Source organism: Xiphophorus maculatus, chromosome 9 (assembly GCF_002775205.1).
Source record: "Xiphophorus maculatus strain JP 163 A chromosome 9, X_maculatus-5.0-male, whole genome shotgun sequence".
In the NCBI taxonomy this organism is placed as follows: domain Eukaryota; kingdom Metazoa; phylum Chordata; class Actinopteri; order Cyprinodontiformes; family Poeciliidae; genus Xiphophorus; species Xiphophorus maculatus.
This window is the reverse complement of record NC_036451.1, coordinates 14,782,914-14,799,120: the sequence shown is the minus strand read 5'-3', so window position 1 is coordinate 14,799,120 and position 16,207 is coordinate 14,782,914. Positions and strand designations below refer to the sequence as shown.

At 38.8% G+C, this 16,207-nt stretch overlaps 2 protein-coding genes across 5 annotated transcripts in view; one reads left to right on the top strand and one right to left on the bottom strand.

Annotated features, from left to right (window-relative positions):
* The window catches only part of cers1 (ceramide synthase 1), a 31,547-nt gene extending 25,748 nt beyond the window's left edge, over window positions 1-5,799 (top strand). Inside the window, exon 7 of the mRNA XM_005800514.2 lies at window positions 1,143-5,799. Within this exon, the coding sequence (XP_005800571.1) occupies window positions 1,143-1,185 (43 nt within the window). The 3' untranslated portion in view covers window positions 1,186-5,799. The remainder of the gene's footprint in view (window positions 1-1,142) is intronic.
* On the bottom strand, window positions 5,544-15,438 carry ncln (nicalin). Of its 4 annotated transcripts, none has more exons than XM_023339231.1 (15): window positions 15,167-15,438; window positions 13,026-13,216; window positions 12,311-12,455; window positions 12,117-12,211; window positions 11,469-11,549; window positions 11,210-11,313; window positions 11,001-11,089; window positions 10,646-10,785; window positions 10,134-10,360; window positions 8,943-9,030; window positions 8,816-8,854; window positions 8,530-8,693; window positions 7,735-7,788; window positions 7,333-7,411; window positions 5,544-6,937 (listed from the first exon to the last, which is right to left on the bottom strand). In XM_023339231.1, exons 1-15 carry the CDS (start codon window positions 15,339-15,341, stop codon window positions 6,875-6,877), a joined length of 1,734 nt encoding a protein of 577 aa, XP_023194999.1. In that variant the 5' UTR covers window positions 15,342-15,438; the 3' UTR covers window positions 5,544-6,874. The 4 variants fall into 4 exon arrangements, with proteins under 4 accessions (XP_023194999.1, XP_023195000.1, XP_005800570.1 ...); XM_023339232.1 differs by having other exon boundaries at window positions 8,530-8,690; XM_005800513.3 differs by having other exon boundaries at window positions 10,182-10,360.
* Window positions 15,439-16,207: the final 769 nt, after the last annotated feature.

Sequence of the window (16,207 nt, the reverse complement as noted above, 5' to 3'; positions counted from 1 at the left end):
ATTTAATTTCATGTAACACTCTTGGCACCGGCGTCCATCTCTGCTCTGGCTGAAGACCAAAGGAACCTTAAGGAGAAACTAAAATTAGCAATACACAAAATGCATGCTAGTAAACACAGCACCATGATCAAACTTGAAGCTCAAGTAATTAGTAGGCATTGAATAAGGCTTTCAGCTGCTGGGAAGCACCCCCCCCCCCCACATTATATTATATTATATTATATTATATTATATTATATTATATTATATTATATTATATTATATTATATTATGAGACTGAGGCAAGTTGTAACTTTTTCAGGCTGTTCAATTGAAAAATATATTCGTAAAGCTGCCAAAGAAAATCTGGGTTAAATTAGGGGAAGAGTGTCAGTGTTACGGACATCTGGTGGACTAAGTCCAGAGTGTGTAACCTGTGACCTCTGATGCTCTAATACCAAGTGTTGAATAGTCAAAACACAGAAAGGAGTAGTTTGAGTTTGTTTTTCTAATCAAAAATATGGAAATGACTTAAAGCTTTCTGTAGGCAAGCTTTGATCAGAGCACCACTCTGTAGTTTCTAAGGCGTCGTGTCACAAATGTCGTGGTGAGGCTTTTATATTTTTTATTCTGTAACTTTTGATACTTTATAGAAAACCGTGACATAAACACATTGTAATTAGTATGACATTTTGCAATCGTGAGCTTTAAGCAACAAACTGCTGACAGAAACCAAAGGGTATCTGTTTTGATCTTTAACCTCGGCACTGACAGCCACATGCATCTCTATCAGAGCAGCCTTTGACCTCTGCAGACTTAAACACCCTGCAAACCTGAAGTCTCCTCTTCACCCAGTCCATCTCACTGCTCAGGGCAGTTTCAGGAAAATCCTGAATAATGTATTGCAAGATAATCTAACGGTTTGGTTTTGGCCTACCTGTCCTCTTGGAGGCTGGTGCTGAACAAGCTAATCTTGCACAGATGGGGGTCTGAAACAGCCCAAGACCATACTGAGATGTGATTACGCCCTTATCTGAGCGGCCTTGAACACGTTCTGATATCCTCTGAACCAAATGTTGCACATCTGCTCATCAGCCCTCCTGCCGTGTGCACTCCTTCTTATCCCCGCACTCTGCTGTGTGTGTGTGCCTTTCTTCCCGCAGGAAGTACGTACAGAACGGAGTTACCAAGGACAAGCATCTATAACAGGCTCTCCGGTGCCCCCTCCTGGCTCTGGACTGCACCTGCAGGCCCTCCTCGGACAGCAGAGGTTCAAAACGTGACCGGACGGGAAAGAGCATCACAACCACAAAACAAAAGAAAGAAACAAGAAGTAGAGAAGGGAAAGTTAGGATACAATCAGTTTATATTTTGTATTTGTTTTAGAGCATTTTGTTTTCAGTTTTATTTTATTAGAGCACTGTGAATGTCATTTCAGCTGACTTCCTCTCTTGCTGTTGTTGGATTAACATTTGATAGATCTAGACCTTCTTGAGGGAGGGATGATGATAGGAGCCAGTTTAGATCTGTTCTCATGTCTTCGAATAACCTGTAGGAACCAAGGGAACAAGCAAGAGGTTGGGGTAATTTGTTTAGTCGTTCTTCCCTCTCCACTTCTTTAACTTCCATCCATCCGCTCCGACTTATTGTATGAGAAGAAATGAGGGATTATCGCTGCTAATCCTTCATCTGCTTCCCAGTTTCCTACATCCATTCATTTAAACTGAGAGGCCAGAGGAAGCGTTTGCATGTTTTAGGACGCCAAGATCCCACAACTTTTAAAGTAACAGGAATAATTTATTTCATGAGACTTCTGACCCACATGAACTTTGAATATTCCCTTGGATTCCTCTCCAGAACGCGCTCCTTTTCCTTTTTTTGTGCTGTTTTGTCTCTGTATAGGCTACATAGCATCTGTTGCTGCACTGACATGAAGGCGTACAAGCTCACTGCTGGTTTAATGATGGCAAACAGCTAGAATTGATTGACTAGGTCTTTATCGCAATTTGATTTGCTTACGAAAGAGATTTCTAATATTGTTAAATGATATTCAATGTGTTCAGGTGACGGACGGTGGTGGAAAATCAAAAACAATGTATGCACTCGCTCTACTATTCAGGAATGCATGAAGTCAGAATGATTTTTGGAAATGTGTGACGTATTTTTCACAAATCTTTTAGGTATATCACCGATAACTAAAACTGCTCCTAGAAGTGACTGAAGTCCTAACATACAAGTCAGTATTTTACACATTCTCCCAGCGGCACCTAAACTCATCTTCTAGACAAATGTGATCAAACTATACACTGGAGAAAATAAGCATTGTCAGTGTCCTCAGTAAATGTATTTCTAATGGTGTTGTTAGCATGTAATTCACATCGGATTTCAGTAACAACCCAACTAATACACACTTACAGAGAAATAAACATGTTAATCTGCTAATTAGGTTATGTGTGATAAAGTGGAGAGACACAAGAAGAAAAAGAAGTGTAAAAATGCTGAAATCTGTTAGTATTTAGACAATCTGTTGCTCGAGGTTTAGTCGTAATTTATGGCCTCTAAAAATGTTTCAAATGTTTGTTGAAAGGTCTCTGCAGTCTTTTTACAGCAAATTATACGGATGACATTTGTTATAAACAAGAGAGAATATCTCACCAGAACCTTGAGGATTTTAACTAGTTTGAACGAATGGATCAAAACCATGTAGTTTCTCCATACAGGAGACTCTGTGAAGGTGTCCCACCAAAACAGACTTTTCTATTTCCTATTTATTATCTGCGTCATTCCACTAAATTGATTTTATTCCCTTACATGTTACTACCAACATCTGGGCTGAGTCACATTAAAAATATATGCGCCGTAATAACGTTGCTGCGTTCAATGCTTATTTTTCCAGTCGTATAAGATGCACATCTAGAAACCAGAAGTAATTAGAATTTAAACGTTTTTCAAAACTTGAACCATAAATTGAAAACCAAAGACTAAGAGGAATCATTTTCTGAGGTGCCTGCTGGTTTACTGCATGCCTGTAGAAGAAAAATAAGGAATGTTTCCACTTTGTCTACCTTCTCGATCAAATTCCAGCTCTTGTTTGGAGGAACAGCATGCTTGTGCTGCTTGAGCAGGCCGCAGATGTTGATAATCCGTCGGCGGGGGACGCGGGTGTCTGTTCTCTTTCGTTTCTGTCTTCCATCATCCTCAAACCAGTGTTTCAGGAAAATTGAAGCTTATCTTGAAATTTTACTTTAAATTATGATTATTGTTGCTGTAGTTAACTTGATGTTTGTATTTTTTTTTTCTTCGTTGAATTGCTGCTGTTTTTATCTCTGAGAGCACTGTTTGTATTCCAGATGGGGTTTTTTTTGTTTCGTTTTGTTTTCTGCTGATGTCGGTGACAGTCATGTGATCAGGGGACCATCACTCACCTCTATCTGGACCAACATCTGGATTCAGCCTCTGATCCGTTCCTGTTGATCATTCTCTTATTACTGTAGTACATCTGTGTTGTAAACAACACGGTCCGCCCGTTGCTCACCTTCCTTCTCAGCTCTGATACTCTAATCTGTTTCTCTTTTAATGACAGCAGTAATCCCAGAGTGAGTCACAAACCCTGAAATCTGTGATCTGGATTGTCTCACTACATCAGAGGGCTGCGAAGAGATGAGCAAACAACAAACTTTCTCTAGAAGAGGCCACTACCTGTCTAGATGGTTTCTGTCCTTATTGCACCTCAGGGTTTGTTGGCTTTTGTGGACATTTTTCATCAAAGAGCTTTTTGAAAATCTTTACCCTTTTGGAGGTTTTGAGATGCTGACATTGGCAGCGCCTGCTAAATATGTGCAAAAAAGCCTTGAAATAAAGGAATAGTTCATTGTAATCGCATATTTATTCAGATGGGAAAAAACCCATGTGTAGAAATAATTGTACCAGAAACTGTGGATCTAAATTTTTTTCTAGATCTGTTGGTGAACCACTCCCGTATATCAGATTTTTAGTGAAAATCTTATATTTTAAAGATCTCATGCTGTATGCGCTCCAACAGTCCACTGGGCTTTTTAGAAGAGAAACAGACTCAAAGCATCACAGGTCCTCCACCGTGCTTTACAGTGGAAATCAGAGGCTGTTTCACAATTTCACTTTGTTTTAAGCCAGACCAATGTGGAGTTTTCTGACCAAAATGCAGGTTAGCAAACTATAAGTTGACACAATATCCTATTTATCCCCCAAGAAAACTGCATAAAAAATTTATTTAATTTATTTCTAAGAGAAATTGGAGGATCAATACAACAGGTACCAGTGGGTTTGTTCAAAAATAATTAAGTTTTTTTTTCCCTGACTGAATATTTTCAGTGTGATATGTAATATCATATTACATTATTTTAAGGCTTTTTACACGTCTTTACAAGGGGTGCCTAAAACTGTGGCCCGCACTATAAATGATTATTAAAAATACAGCCAAGAATTGAGATTCCCATGATCCTAAACAAAGAAAACGACTAAAAACAAGATGATTCACGAGTGCAGCTCACGTTTACAGATTGAACATTTGACAGTCTGAATTCGACACCTAATGTCAAACGAATAAAAGATGATCTTGGGGTTTATTGTAATAACAAACCAAACACATGTTTATGTCCACAGGAGATGTGGTGGATTTTTCCCAAAACATCAGGATCGGACAGAAATGTTCAAATGCGCTCAAACAAAACCACGTTGTGAATGACGTAGCATCTGCAGATCTAATCTCATATAACAGTGAACGCTGCATTAATATGATTTAAGAAGTGGCATTCTTTTGTTTTAAGTTGAGCTCTGCAGGAATATGTTGGTAGGGAAAATCTTTTGTGAAGACATTACGAGCTGAAATAATTTACCAATGATGAAATCGAGGCTCAGTCCAAATTTTACCATTAAATATGAAATTTTGCACAGAAACTGTGATATTGAGGATGGAAAGTGAGTCAGCTCCACCAGTGCTTCAATTGTGCCAAAACATGTCCACTGAAACAATAAAGGGAAGTGTGGGAGTTGGTGATTGAAGCTGAGGAGCTGGTTGAGCGTCGGGCACAGAAGCCCGGTGGATATTTCCTGCACATCGCATTATCATTTAAAATTGCATTGTTTCTATCGCTTATTAGTAGATTAAAACAAAGAAAAAGGGAGCAATTGAGACTTTTTACCATAACTGAAGGATCATTGACTAAATCAGGCATTGAAATGCATTTTACTGATTTTTTTTGGACCACTGGTGAACACTGTAAACTATAAAAATTACAAAAAAATGATTTCCCTCAACTTTTTTTCCAGTCTGAATTCGACCACTTTTTGAAACACTTGATAAGAGATCTGTATTTGCTCTTTTGTAATACAGTTTTAATACCATTCAGCCAATGTTTCATTTTGTTCTCATGAAATAAACAATGTCAGTAAACAAAAAGACAAGTCCCATTTGTCATTTATTTTTAAAATCACAATTTTTCATTGCAAAGATCCAAGTGCCACCGATGACGTGAAACAGGCTGCAGAGGAAAATTCATTTCAGTGCGCAGACAAAAACAAAGCACTCCAATAAATTAGATTTTATTTGTACCAGTTTTTCCATCTGTCGGTAAATAAGATGTTCTGTAATTGTTACCATGGGTCATGCAGTAAAGTATAAGAATACAAGAAAATAGAGCAGATAAACACCATAGAGAGAACCATTTAGGACATTTCTGCCTCATTTATCTGGTTTCTAACCATTTTTAAGAAGTCCAGTGTTTTAAATACCCTCCAGATTTGAAATAAAGTTGTTGCTCAGAGAAAAAAAAAAAAAAAAAAGAGTCAAAAATCAAATCATTTTCTGCCGGGAAATGTGATTTGGGCATTCTCTGATATAAGAAAACGTGATTTTTCCGATACTTGCCATCACATGATTGAACAATCTCTTTTAATCAAAGGAGGAAAATATTCAAAAATCAAAAATAAATCATAGAAAGTCACACAGCAACATGAAACAAAGTAGAAAAAAAGTAATTAATGGCAGAATAAAGAAGAAGAAATGCACAAACAGTTTATTTGGGGAAACTTGCACAAATCATCAGGTGGCAAGAAAAAAAAAGATCTAAAAACATCTTCACATTTCACAGATCGTCTTTCCTGTAAACAGTGTTTCTAAGGAGTTTTTTGTTTGTTTTCAAAGCGTTGATATTCACCTACTCAAATTTCTGAATGTGTTCTTGATTAACTTTGATCGCTCTTCTTGTTCAAATTCAGCTCCCTTTCCAGCAGAACTAAGCTGTCAAATATCCAGCGTTGAAATGAGAAGTGACTGACTGCCACCAGCTAAAAATAAAGGTTAAATTGGCACAAAAACTTTGAAGGCAATTTATTTCATGTTGAATATTATTGATTTGAGACATTAAATGCTTGGTAATTGACCCTCTGTTTTGGGGGAATTTTTGAAGCATAAAGAACAATAGTTATGCATTTTGCAGGACATCTCATAAGCACGTGAGATGGACATTGAAAGAAACTAGAAAACTTTGCATCTTTCCTTCGACGGGCCTGTGATCACAGAAACTCCAGACTTGACTCAGTTTCTAGCTGCCTAATACGAAACATCAGTCCGGCTCAAAGAGAGACGGGGAAATAAACAAGGATCAGCACATAAAAACATAACCAAACTGTTAACATCTCAAAACACAACTCCTGAATATCGAGGTCCATGAGACCAGGAAAAGGTTGGCAGCAAGACAGGATCTGACATCATAGTTTGTGCATCCGGGCAAAGGAAATGGAAGTGACTTTTCTGGTCCTGATCAGAACAGCAGTTCGGTCCAGCTTCTGGTTCTTATTGGCTAGAGTGTCTGGATTTGAGGAAGGAGGTACAGGGAGGTCTTGAAAACAGGAAACCTCAGTGGACCTTGACTTTGGGCTGGGTGATTCTCCGGACAACGCTGTAAAGGAGTCCAAAGTTCTGCGGAAAGAGAAAGGAGACACAATTAATCTCTGACTTACAAACGGCACGTTCTGTTACTGTTCACAGCAGAAACCAGATAATTCACAAACTACAAAAAACTTTTTCCCCTCACTGACATTAAACACCAATAAGTAAAATATACAATAAATAAAACTCCACTATTGCTATTTTGTTCTATTTTCGATTCATGATGGTCCATCTGTTATTTAATTAAACATCTTCTTTAATAGTACAAAATAATAATAAATAACTGAAGACCTACATTTTAATAAGCAGCTCTAAAAGTAAAAGCTGAATTTTTTTTTTTTTTTCCCACTAAACCGATGCTCCACATATTTCTCAATGGCGGTCCCTAAGGAGATACAAGCCACTGCGACAACATAGTGACTTACCTGGATAGCCAGATACATCATCCCTAAGTAGGCTGCAATGCAGAGAGCCAGCAGCAGGTCAAAAATAGCTGGCTTCACTCTGAGAGAAAAGGAGGGAAAATGGCAAAAACTGAGAAGACCATCAGCAGTTCTGACATCTCAAGGCAGTTCATCTCAAAACGATCTGAATGGAATATTTATTAAACTAAAACTGCAGAGCCTGTTATAATTAGCTGGAAGCTGCAGAGTTTGTACAACTTTACAATAAGGTTGATCTGTTAAAAACAACATAGAAGGAGCATAAATCCTTCTTCTACCAATGTATTCAATCACATGGTGAATATGGAGGTAGGAGCAGATCTGCTGACAAAAACACTGTGGCTTTAGACGAACTGAAGCATCTCAGAGGTGATGATGCCGTACCTGTAAGCATTCATAGTCTGCTTCAGCTGATCGTAGAAAACAAACTCTGGATCCCTGAAAAGGAGAAAAGTGAAACTTTTATTTTAAGATCATATTTAGAGTAAGCAGATCACCAACAGGTCTGACAGTGGTATGTTCCAGCAGCTTGAAGAAACCTGATCCCTATTACTACTGGTGTAATAAAGAAAGTGGTTCATTTACTGTGTGTGTAGTTTAATTTGGCTTCCATATATCAGATAAACATTTTCCAGGCTGATTTGTCGCTCCTTTATGTTAATTATACAACAAAAACGATCAATTTGAATTCATGGCAGTCTGAAAAAGACAGGGCACAAAAACAAAGGATGGAAGGAAGGGTAAATGAAAGAAGGACAGATGAAAACAAGAAAGGAAAGGATGGAAGGACAGCAGAAAGAAAAGAAATAAGGATAAAAGAAAAGGAGAGATAGAAGGAAATAAAGACTTCAAGATGGAAAGAAGGGAATGAAGGAGTGAAAACAGAAGGATTAAAAAAGGGGGGCAATGACAGAAAATGGGAAGGAAAGAATCATCAGAAATGCTGAAAGGATAAAAGGATGAACATACAGCATTCGAAGTACAAAATAGAGGAAAAAAGTACAACATTTACACAATCAAAAGTCTGGAATCACAAATATTTTTCTAGACTCTTATTTTCTTTGTCCATACTTCTCCACAACTGGAAACCAAAGTCAAATTTCAGACGGTAGGTGCCGTGTTTAACAGACAGCGTCACCATGTTCATCTGTACTTCAGTGTTCCTTGTTCCACCTTCACCTTTTGTCAGCTTTGACGTAGTGCCTTTTGACGTCCTTGAGGTAACGGCTGAGGTGATACTCCAGCGTGGAGACAATGCTGCTGTCTTTGTCCACCAGCTGAGCGGCTCGCGGCTGAGCTGTAAGCCAGTCCACCACGGCGGACAGATGCTCCTCCTGCACCTGCTGACGTGGGACACCAAGTGCATCACTACAGGAAAGGCGACAGCTGGACAGAGTCCATTCAGTGTCTCAAATTATACACAGAAGGTTAAACTTGTTTTCTAGTTGACTCAGTAGCTACACACCATTTGTTCTGTGAAAATCTGGAGATCTCCAGAAGCTCCCTTTGCAGAAGAGAAACGGACAGAATGCATTACATGCAGAAAATAAGCAGAACAAACTATAATTAAATTATTCACTGTCGATTTTTACCTTTTCTGTGAGGTTGTAGATGACCCTCGCCAGGGACTCTGCTACCACCTTGGCGTTCCTGCTGAGCTTGCTGACATCTACATGAGGTCTGTAAGAAGAAACGGGTTTTTATTACCATCGAGGGCCAACAGGGCCACAATTCAACATACATGGTTGTTTCTGAGTGGAGCTGAAAAATAAGTCCAATTGTATTCATCACAATCAAAAAGACCTGAAACATCTGGTAAGTTGTTATATTTTAAGCAAATGATATATTTAGTCAAATGGACGGTCCTTGGTACACACACCCGATCCAAATTTTTGCAGCTTTTGGTGGCTGAGAGGTTTAAAGTCAAGAAGAGTGATAGAAAAATGGTGATGATGGAGAGGACAGAATCAATGAAAAAAAATGTGAACTAATCACAACTAATATCACAGTTTGAATCAGAAATATCGCAGCCTAACTTCCATGTTTTATAAATCAGCTTCTCCATGGTGCCAAAACCAAAAGGCAAATCTGTGCAGCCACTCTGTGCTGCTTCACAGGTGAAAAAAAAATGTTTAGTGATGTGACATGTTTTAAATCAAGGCGGTCCCTGTGTTTACTGGAATATAAATGTTGAGAATCTACCGAGAGATGAGGAAAGAAATACAGAAAAGGAGCAAGGAGATTTTAAGGAACCGTTACAGTGCGGGGCTAGAAATAAGCTTGCTTATCTCCTCGCTGATGGCTAAAAGAATAAAGTTACATAAATAAAAAGAACATTTGGAACATTGCACCTCATCCAAGCCAGGTTTTAGAAAAAAAACAAAAAACTTCTATGGACTGAAACACTGAGCCAGCAGACTGAGTGGCTCACAAATGAAGGAACTGGATATTTCTGCCAAATAACGGCAATAAACTTTCTTCTTTGGGTGGATTTCTTGTTTTAAATGTGTACCTTAAAATGCTTGGAGGAAGAACAGACCCTTTAGCAGTTTATTATGATTATTACTGGACAAAATATTTAAAAAGTACCCTTCCTTTAACAACTAAAAACTATGCCCCCAGAAATGCTCAAATTTGTATCAGTCAGACCTATCTTGCTGCAACAAAGATGAAACGTCATTTTAAAGCGGCATGCAGACGATGGAAGAAAGTCCGAAACTGGGAGCTGCAACGCAAGACTCTTTCTTTTAGGGAATTCATGTAACTTGCAGTAATGAACCCACCCAGCAGGGGGCTCTCCCGCTCCATGGCGAGAGGAGGGGGACACTGACCGCACGTCCATGATGCTGGAGCGCTGAGCCGAGCGGTGTGAGGGCAGATGGGACAGAGTGAAGGCCGGCAGCCGGCGGATCCCGAAGCGCTCGTGCTCCCAGGCCAGCATGTCGTCAGCCAGGTTGATTTTCTTGTGAACCATGGAGAACTTTACTTCAGGGTGTTGACTTGCAACCACCTGGGGGAGGAGAAGAAGCAAAAATACAAACTGAAACCAAATCTATGTCGCCTGTTAAAAGTAGTGAAAGGCATCCTGTGCTTTGTTAGAAGAAAGGACTTTAGGTAAAATGAATAAACTCTTGACACTGATACAGTATCAAATAAGAGTGTTTTTTGTAAACGTGAGAACTGAACATGTCTCTGCAAGTCGCTGCAGCACAGGAAGCTGCTTATTTTATCACGGGTTTTTTTTTTTAGATGGTAAATGTGGTTATTCTGACAAGATGGATACTTGAACTCTTACAGTCTCCAGTTCTTTGAGCAGAAAGTACTGAGGGGTTCCCTCTTTTGGAGGTTTGGACACATGAAGGTAGAGCGAGTCACTGTTCCCCAGAGTGTCCAGACACAACACAAACGCTACGTTGTCCTGCAGCAAACTGGAGTCTGAAGATGGCAATCAAAAAAAAAAGAGAGAAAAAGTCAAATGCGTGAATAAGAGGGACTAACTAGTAATACATTTGTAAATACATGCAGTCTATCTCAATGAATTAGTTTCAAAGATTTGCAAACAGATGTGCCTATTAAGTCAAATCCAAATGGAGAAACTTGTTCTGAAAAGGAGTTCCCCAAGTGTGAGTGTTTGGACAACTAAACATCACCTGTGTGGTCCAGGTTGTCCTCTAGCCAACGCTTAGTACCCTGGTAGTTAAACTTCCCTCCACCAGACACAAAGAAGAGCAGGTTGTACCTAAAAACACAGTCAGTTATACAAGATCAGCATATCTGCAAAGCGTCACTGAGAAGAAGCACAGAGCCTCTAGCTCTGATCATATCTGATCAAAATCATCTTAATGCCGGTTTGACTCACGCAGCGTGCGTCCTCTTGTAGGTGTAGAGCTTGGAGAAGAGACGAGCTAGCTCCAGCAACATGGACACTCCACTGCCGTTTGAGTCTGCGCCATATGACAGCCACTACAATAAAAGATCAGGGTTTAGTTTGCTGGCCTTTTGTTGCGAAATGATGTTGTTGCGAAACATTTAGGGAGACATTTGTGCTGCTGGGTTTTGCTGAATGTACTAAAATTACAATAGACCATGAAGTAAGAAAATAGAGAAGGTCAACATACTGGAGCAACACCAAAAGTATCATAATGAGCCACCACTACGATGGTGGGAAGGTCCTCTCCTCCAACTCCAGTCAGACGGCCCTAGAAACGCAGAAAGCAGAGACTGGTTAGACCACAGATATTTTGTTGGAAAAACAAAGTAAACAAAACACCTGCACCCTCAGTGACTGGCTATGGTTTGAACTAACTACAACCTTTATTCAAAGCTGTTAAAACCGTAAAGCAGGAATGGTTCTTAATTGCGCCAAACTCAAACTCGTACATTAGACTGCCTGACTGGATGGCAGGATTTATCACCACAGAGAAAACATCTGCACATAGAGTCCAGTGGTTTACTTTAACACCCCTAAATGCATTACTTTGTGTTCGATCTGATGATGTAAACCTGATGATGTAAAGCTGATCGGCCATGGAAACCTGTTCCCTAAAGCTCTCTCTACTCCACTCTTCATCGAACCTCAAACACTTTTTCTAATTATACTTGAATTCTGTACAAAAACTGTTCTCACTATCGCCCAACATATAAGTATTGTCATTTAATCTCATACTTCTGAATGCAGCTGACAAAATTGCCCAAAACAAATATATTTAAAAACTGCAGAACAGGCATTTTTACTTGATTTATGCTTTCATGTTTCTGGGTCTCACCTCCAAACTGGTGATGGCCCAGTCACTGACGGCTTTGCTCTGAGCTCCACTGGTCACCATTTGAAAGCCATTTGCTGTGGCTGTGTGCAGCAGCACTACAGTAAAACAGAAAAGTTGAACAAATGAGTCAATATCTAATCAAACCATGTTGAAAACAGAAGCTATAGTCTCCTCTGCTCATCGGGTGTCTCTACCTTCAGCTGCAGATAAGGAGCCCTGAGAGGACGAGGAAGTGAGGGTCTGGGTGTAGATGGACAGCAGCTCATCGTCCTCCTCAGCAAAGTAGACGGGGACAATGGTTTCCATGGCCAGCATCTCTGGCTCCAGCTCCATGAACTGCTACAGTGGGCAAACAGTAAACAATTGCAGGCGTTATAAGATCAGACAGCTGCCTTGAGAAAGATGCCGACAGCAAAAATAAAACAAAACAAAAAATAGCTGGCAAGGAAAATCTAATCTCAATTTTCCCTGAAAGATGAGTTAGAAAAAAATCTTCAAAAAATGACTAAAGAAAAATGACTGCAATTATTTTTTTCCCCCAAGCAATAGACCAATAAAATAGTTTATTCATAATTTATACTTCACATTCTAGAAGATGCCTACTCATGTTGTGGGAGATATAATTAGTTAGGGGGTGAAAGAAATGCTTTTGATTTTCAAATATAATCTCTTTTAAGAGTTTAGAAACACAACAAATGGTTGGCTTTGTCACGCTTTCCACATTTCAAATTTTAACTTGCTTCTGACTCATTTTACAAAAGACGGATTGGAAACCATCAAGAGATCAGATGGAGCATTGTGTACCCAGAAATGACTTTTGAAGCCTCTTAAGATATATTAGTTAGATAAACAGATTAGAGAAAATGAATATTTTAAAAAACAACATAGCATAATGAGCCGCATCAATACCTGCACTATGTCCTGTGGTATGGCAGACATGTTCTTGGGCAGGATGATGACCACGGCCCCTGCCGACTGGCGCAGGGCTTTCTGGTACTTGTCGTAGGAGAAATCTGCCAAACGCATGATGACACAGCGACGACTTAGTACCTCTGCCTCCACAGTACGCGCCTCTGTATTCAGGATGGCATTCCTGGTACCTAAAGGAAAAGGACAAGCTGATAAACTCTGACAGAAGCAACAATCATTCATTAGTCGTGTTTGTCAAATAGGAACTGACAAAAAAAAAACAACAACACAGCTTTGAATAAAACTGTTGTTTTCATCATGTTTTATCTTCTTACTCATTTAAATGATTTGAATGACTTTTACCACCATTTTCTCAGTGTTTCTGAGCTTATGTGAATGCAAATGACAGTCATAGTTTGTTTCATAGAAGCCTATCAAATGGGATTCACAGTGAGAGAGGCTGCAGCGGCCGTCAGTGTAGCAGAGGATGCTGCGCTTAGCACAAGTTAAACACTAATCATTAATCTGAAGTCATTCAAAGCACAGCAATCAGGAAAAAAAAATTGTTCTACCTGCATATGATTAACTGGGATCACATCAGCCAAACTACAAATGCGTAGGTGAATTTTTGAGTCAGATACACATTTAAAAACCAATTATAACGCTGTAAGCAATCATAAGACATGGTCACAACATTATAGCAACTTCCTTCTCCTGTCTAACCTCTTGGAGAACCTATTGAGGCCGATAGCTTCAGCTCACTGCGATAGCTTTTCAAGGTTACTCAAGGCATTGATTTTATTCACTTTATTGCAGTATCAAGGCTGGACTCAATATCAGCTGGTTGTGCCTGTCCTTACTTGACTGATTGCATTGGGGACGGAGACAAAAGAAAAAGCTGAGTGACTGGGACACCCATATTGTGCTGTCCTTGAGAAAAAATGGTCTGTTCTGACCATGTTGAAAAGATTTTGTCCTAAATCCTATCAGACTGTTGAAACATGCAGAAAGCGCTGCTATTATGTTGATTAATGTACTCAGCAAGTCTGTTAAAACCTCACATTTCTATTGTGAAATAATTTAATTTTCTGTATTGTTTAATATATCCGACTTATTTCATATTTGTTACTTTTTTTGTTTCTTGTTTCAACTGTTCTGACATTTTTGTATGTCTTTATGTAGGTTTATGCAACATAATTTCTTTCTGCATTCTATCTTTGAGGTGCTGTTAAATTACAATAAAGTACACTTTCAATATTGTCCTGTCCTTGTGAAAAAGTTTATATAAACCTAACCTAGGCGGCACGTCTGGTGGTATGCAAATAATCACATCCAATTTAGAAATATTCAATTAAATTTAGTTTGTTTTAAATAGCAAAAAATCACAACACCTCAAGACACTTTACAGGACAAAAAGGTTTGATTAAAATCACAAACTTTAAAACATACTAGTCCAAACTGATTTGAGTCAGACCAGTTCAGTTCACTAAAAACCAATCAAATACAAGTAAGATTCAAATCACATTGTTGCTAACAATCTTTGTGAAAAAAAAGAGGCAAGACAGCAAATTCTATCTTATATATTTTCTTAATTTCTGTCCTTTTTAAGCATATTCTCTATATTCAAAACGCAGGGTGAAAGCCACATGCATAGTTAGTGACGAAAATCTGAGCACAGCAGAGCAACATGTTCTGCTAAAATTTGGGAATTTTAATAGAAGATAAAGCAGAAAATAATATCTGAACCCTGAAATAAAAGTGAATTCTTGTAAATAAACCTTTAATTGGCTGTTAGGGTTACATCTCACTCTCTTCCTTTAGGCAGAATAAGCTTTTTAATGACAGAGAGTGGAAAGTCCTCAGCATGTGCGTTAGTATTAATATCTCATATTTTAAATGAACGTAGCTAATTAATAATTAACACCATGAGTAGTACAATGGGAGAGAGAAGGAGGTTCTGTCACACACTGCCTTAACGGGAAGCTAGGCTACATTAGCAGCTAGTTAGCTGCCAATGAAACCTGACATTAAAGGTGTCTGAAACTGACGGAACACTTCAGCTGAATGACTAGTTGTAACCTGTTAACAAACAAGTAGGTCCGTTTGGTTTAAATAAGGCAGGAGAAGAGCGGCAGGCTCACCGTACGGCTGTCCCTGGAGGTCGTACTGCTGCATGCGGTACACCGTGAACTCATGAGCCGCCTCGGCCGGGAGCGGAGACACCAGAATCAGCACCGCGGGGATAAACACTATAAAGGTTAGGGGAAACGAAGATTTGAACATGTTGTCAAACACTTCACTGGCTTCTTCGAACATTTTGGCGATTGTACTCGGGGTTCAGTAGACGACTAAATGTTCAGCTGTCACCGCTCTCAGCCACTGACGGTTACTAGCAGCGAATTTTGATCAGGCACCAAACACGACGACCCATTCCACTGTGAAAAATACACAGACAATTTAAAAAGAAAAAAAAATCACTGTTGGTACTTTACAGGGAAAAAGAAGACAAAATGCATAGCAAACTTTGAAAATTAATTATTATTTACAATATTATCTGTAAAAGATTAAAAACTTATTTGATCATTGGGTTCTTCAGGGATCTTAAAGGGCAACTATACTTAAAAAGTAGTAAATTATCTAATGACACTAGATGGCGCAAGGCACCATAACATCAACCAACCCCTGTTTTTGGATAAAAAATTATGTTTAACCTCGTTATTACCATGCTGTCAGCCCATACAAAATTTGGCATGTGGTTTTTGGTTTGCCTTTTAGGAAGGATTTTCGTCAAAAAACAGCTGCTGTGTAAAACTGCCTTCTACTGAAAGTTCAAACTGCCATTAAAAATTGAAGTTTTTTTGACAATTCTAAATACATAAAAATCCCAATTATTCCAGATGTCTTTTATCTTATTCTAGTCTTATAAAAGTAAAATGTCACCACTAGCTTCCCAAATAACAGTGTTGATATAATGTTCGAAAAATATGACTAGAAATCAATTTATTTGTTTTATTGAAATAGGCAAATGTTCATCTTATTCATATACCAAAAGTTTTAGGATACATTATTTGAAAAAAAAAAAAAAATGTTTTATCTAACCAACTATGTAACTACCCAACCAATCATCCAAGCCTCTAAACCAGCTAACCAACCAACAACAGCTACAACAGCTTACCTCCTAA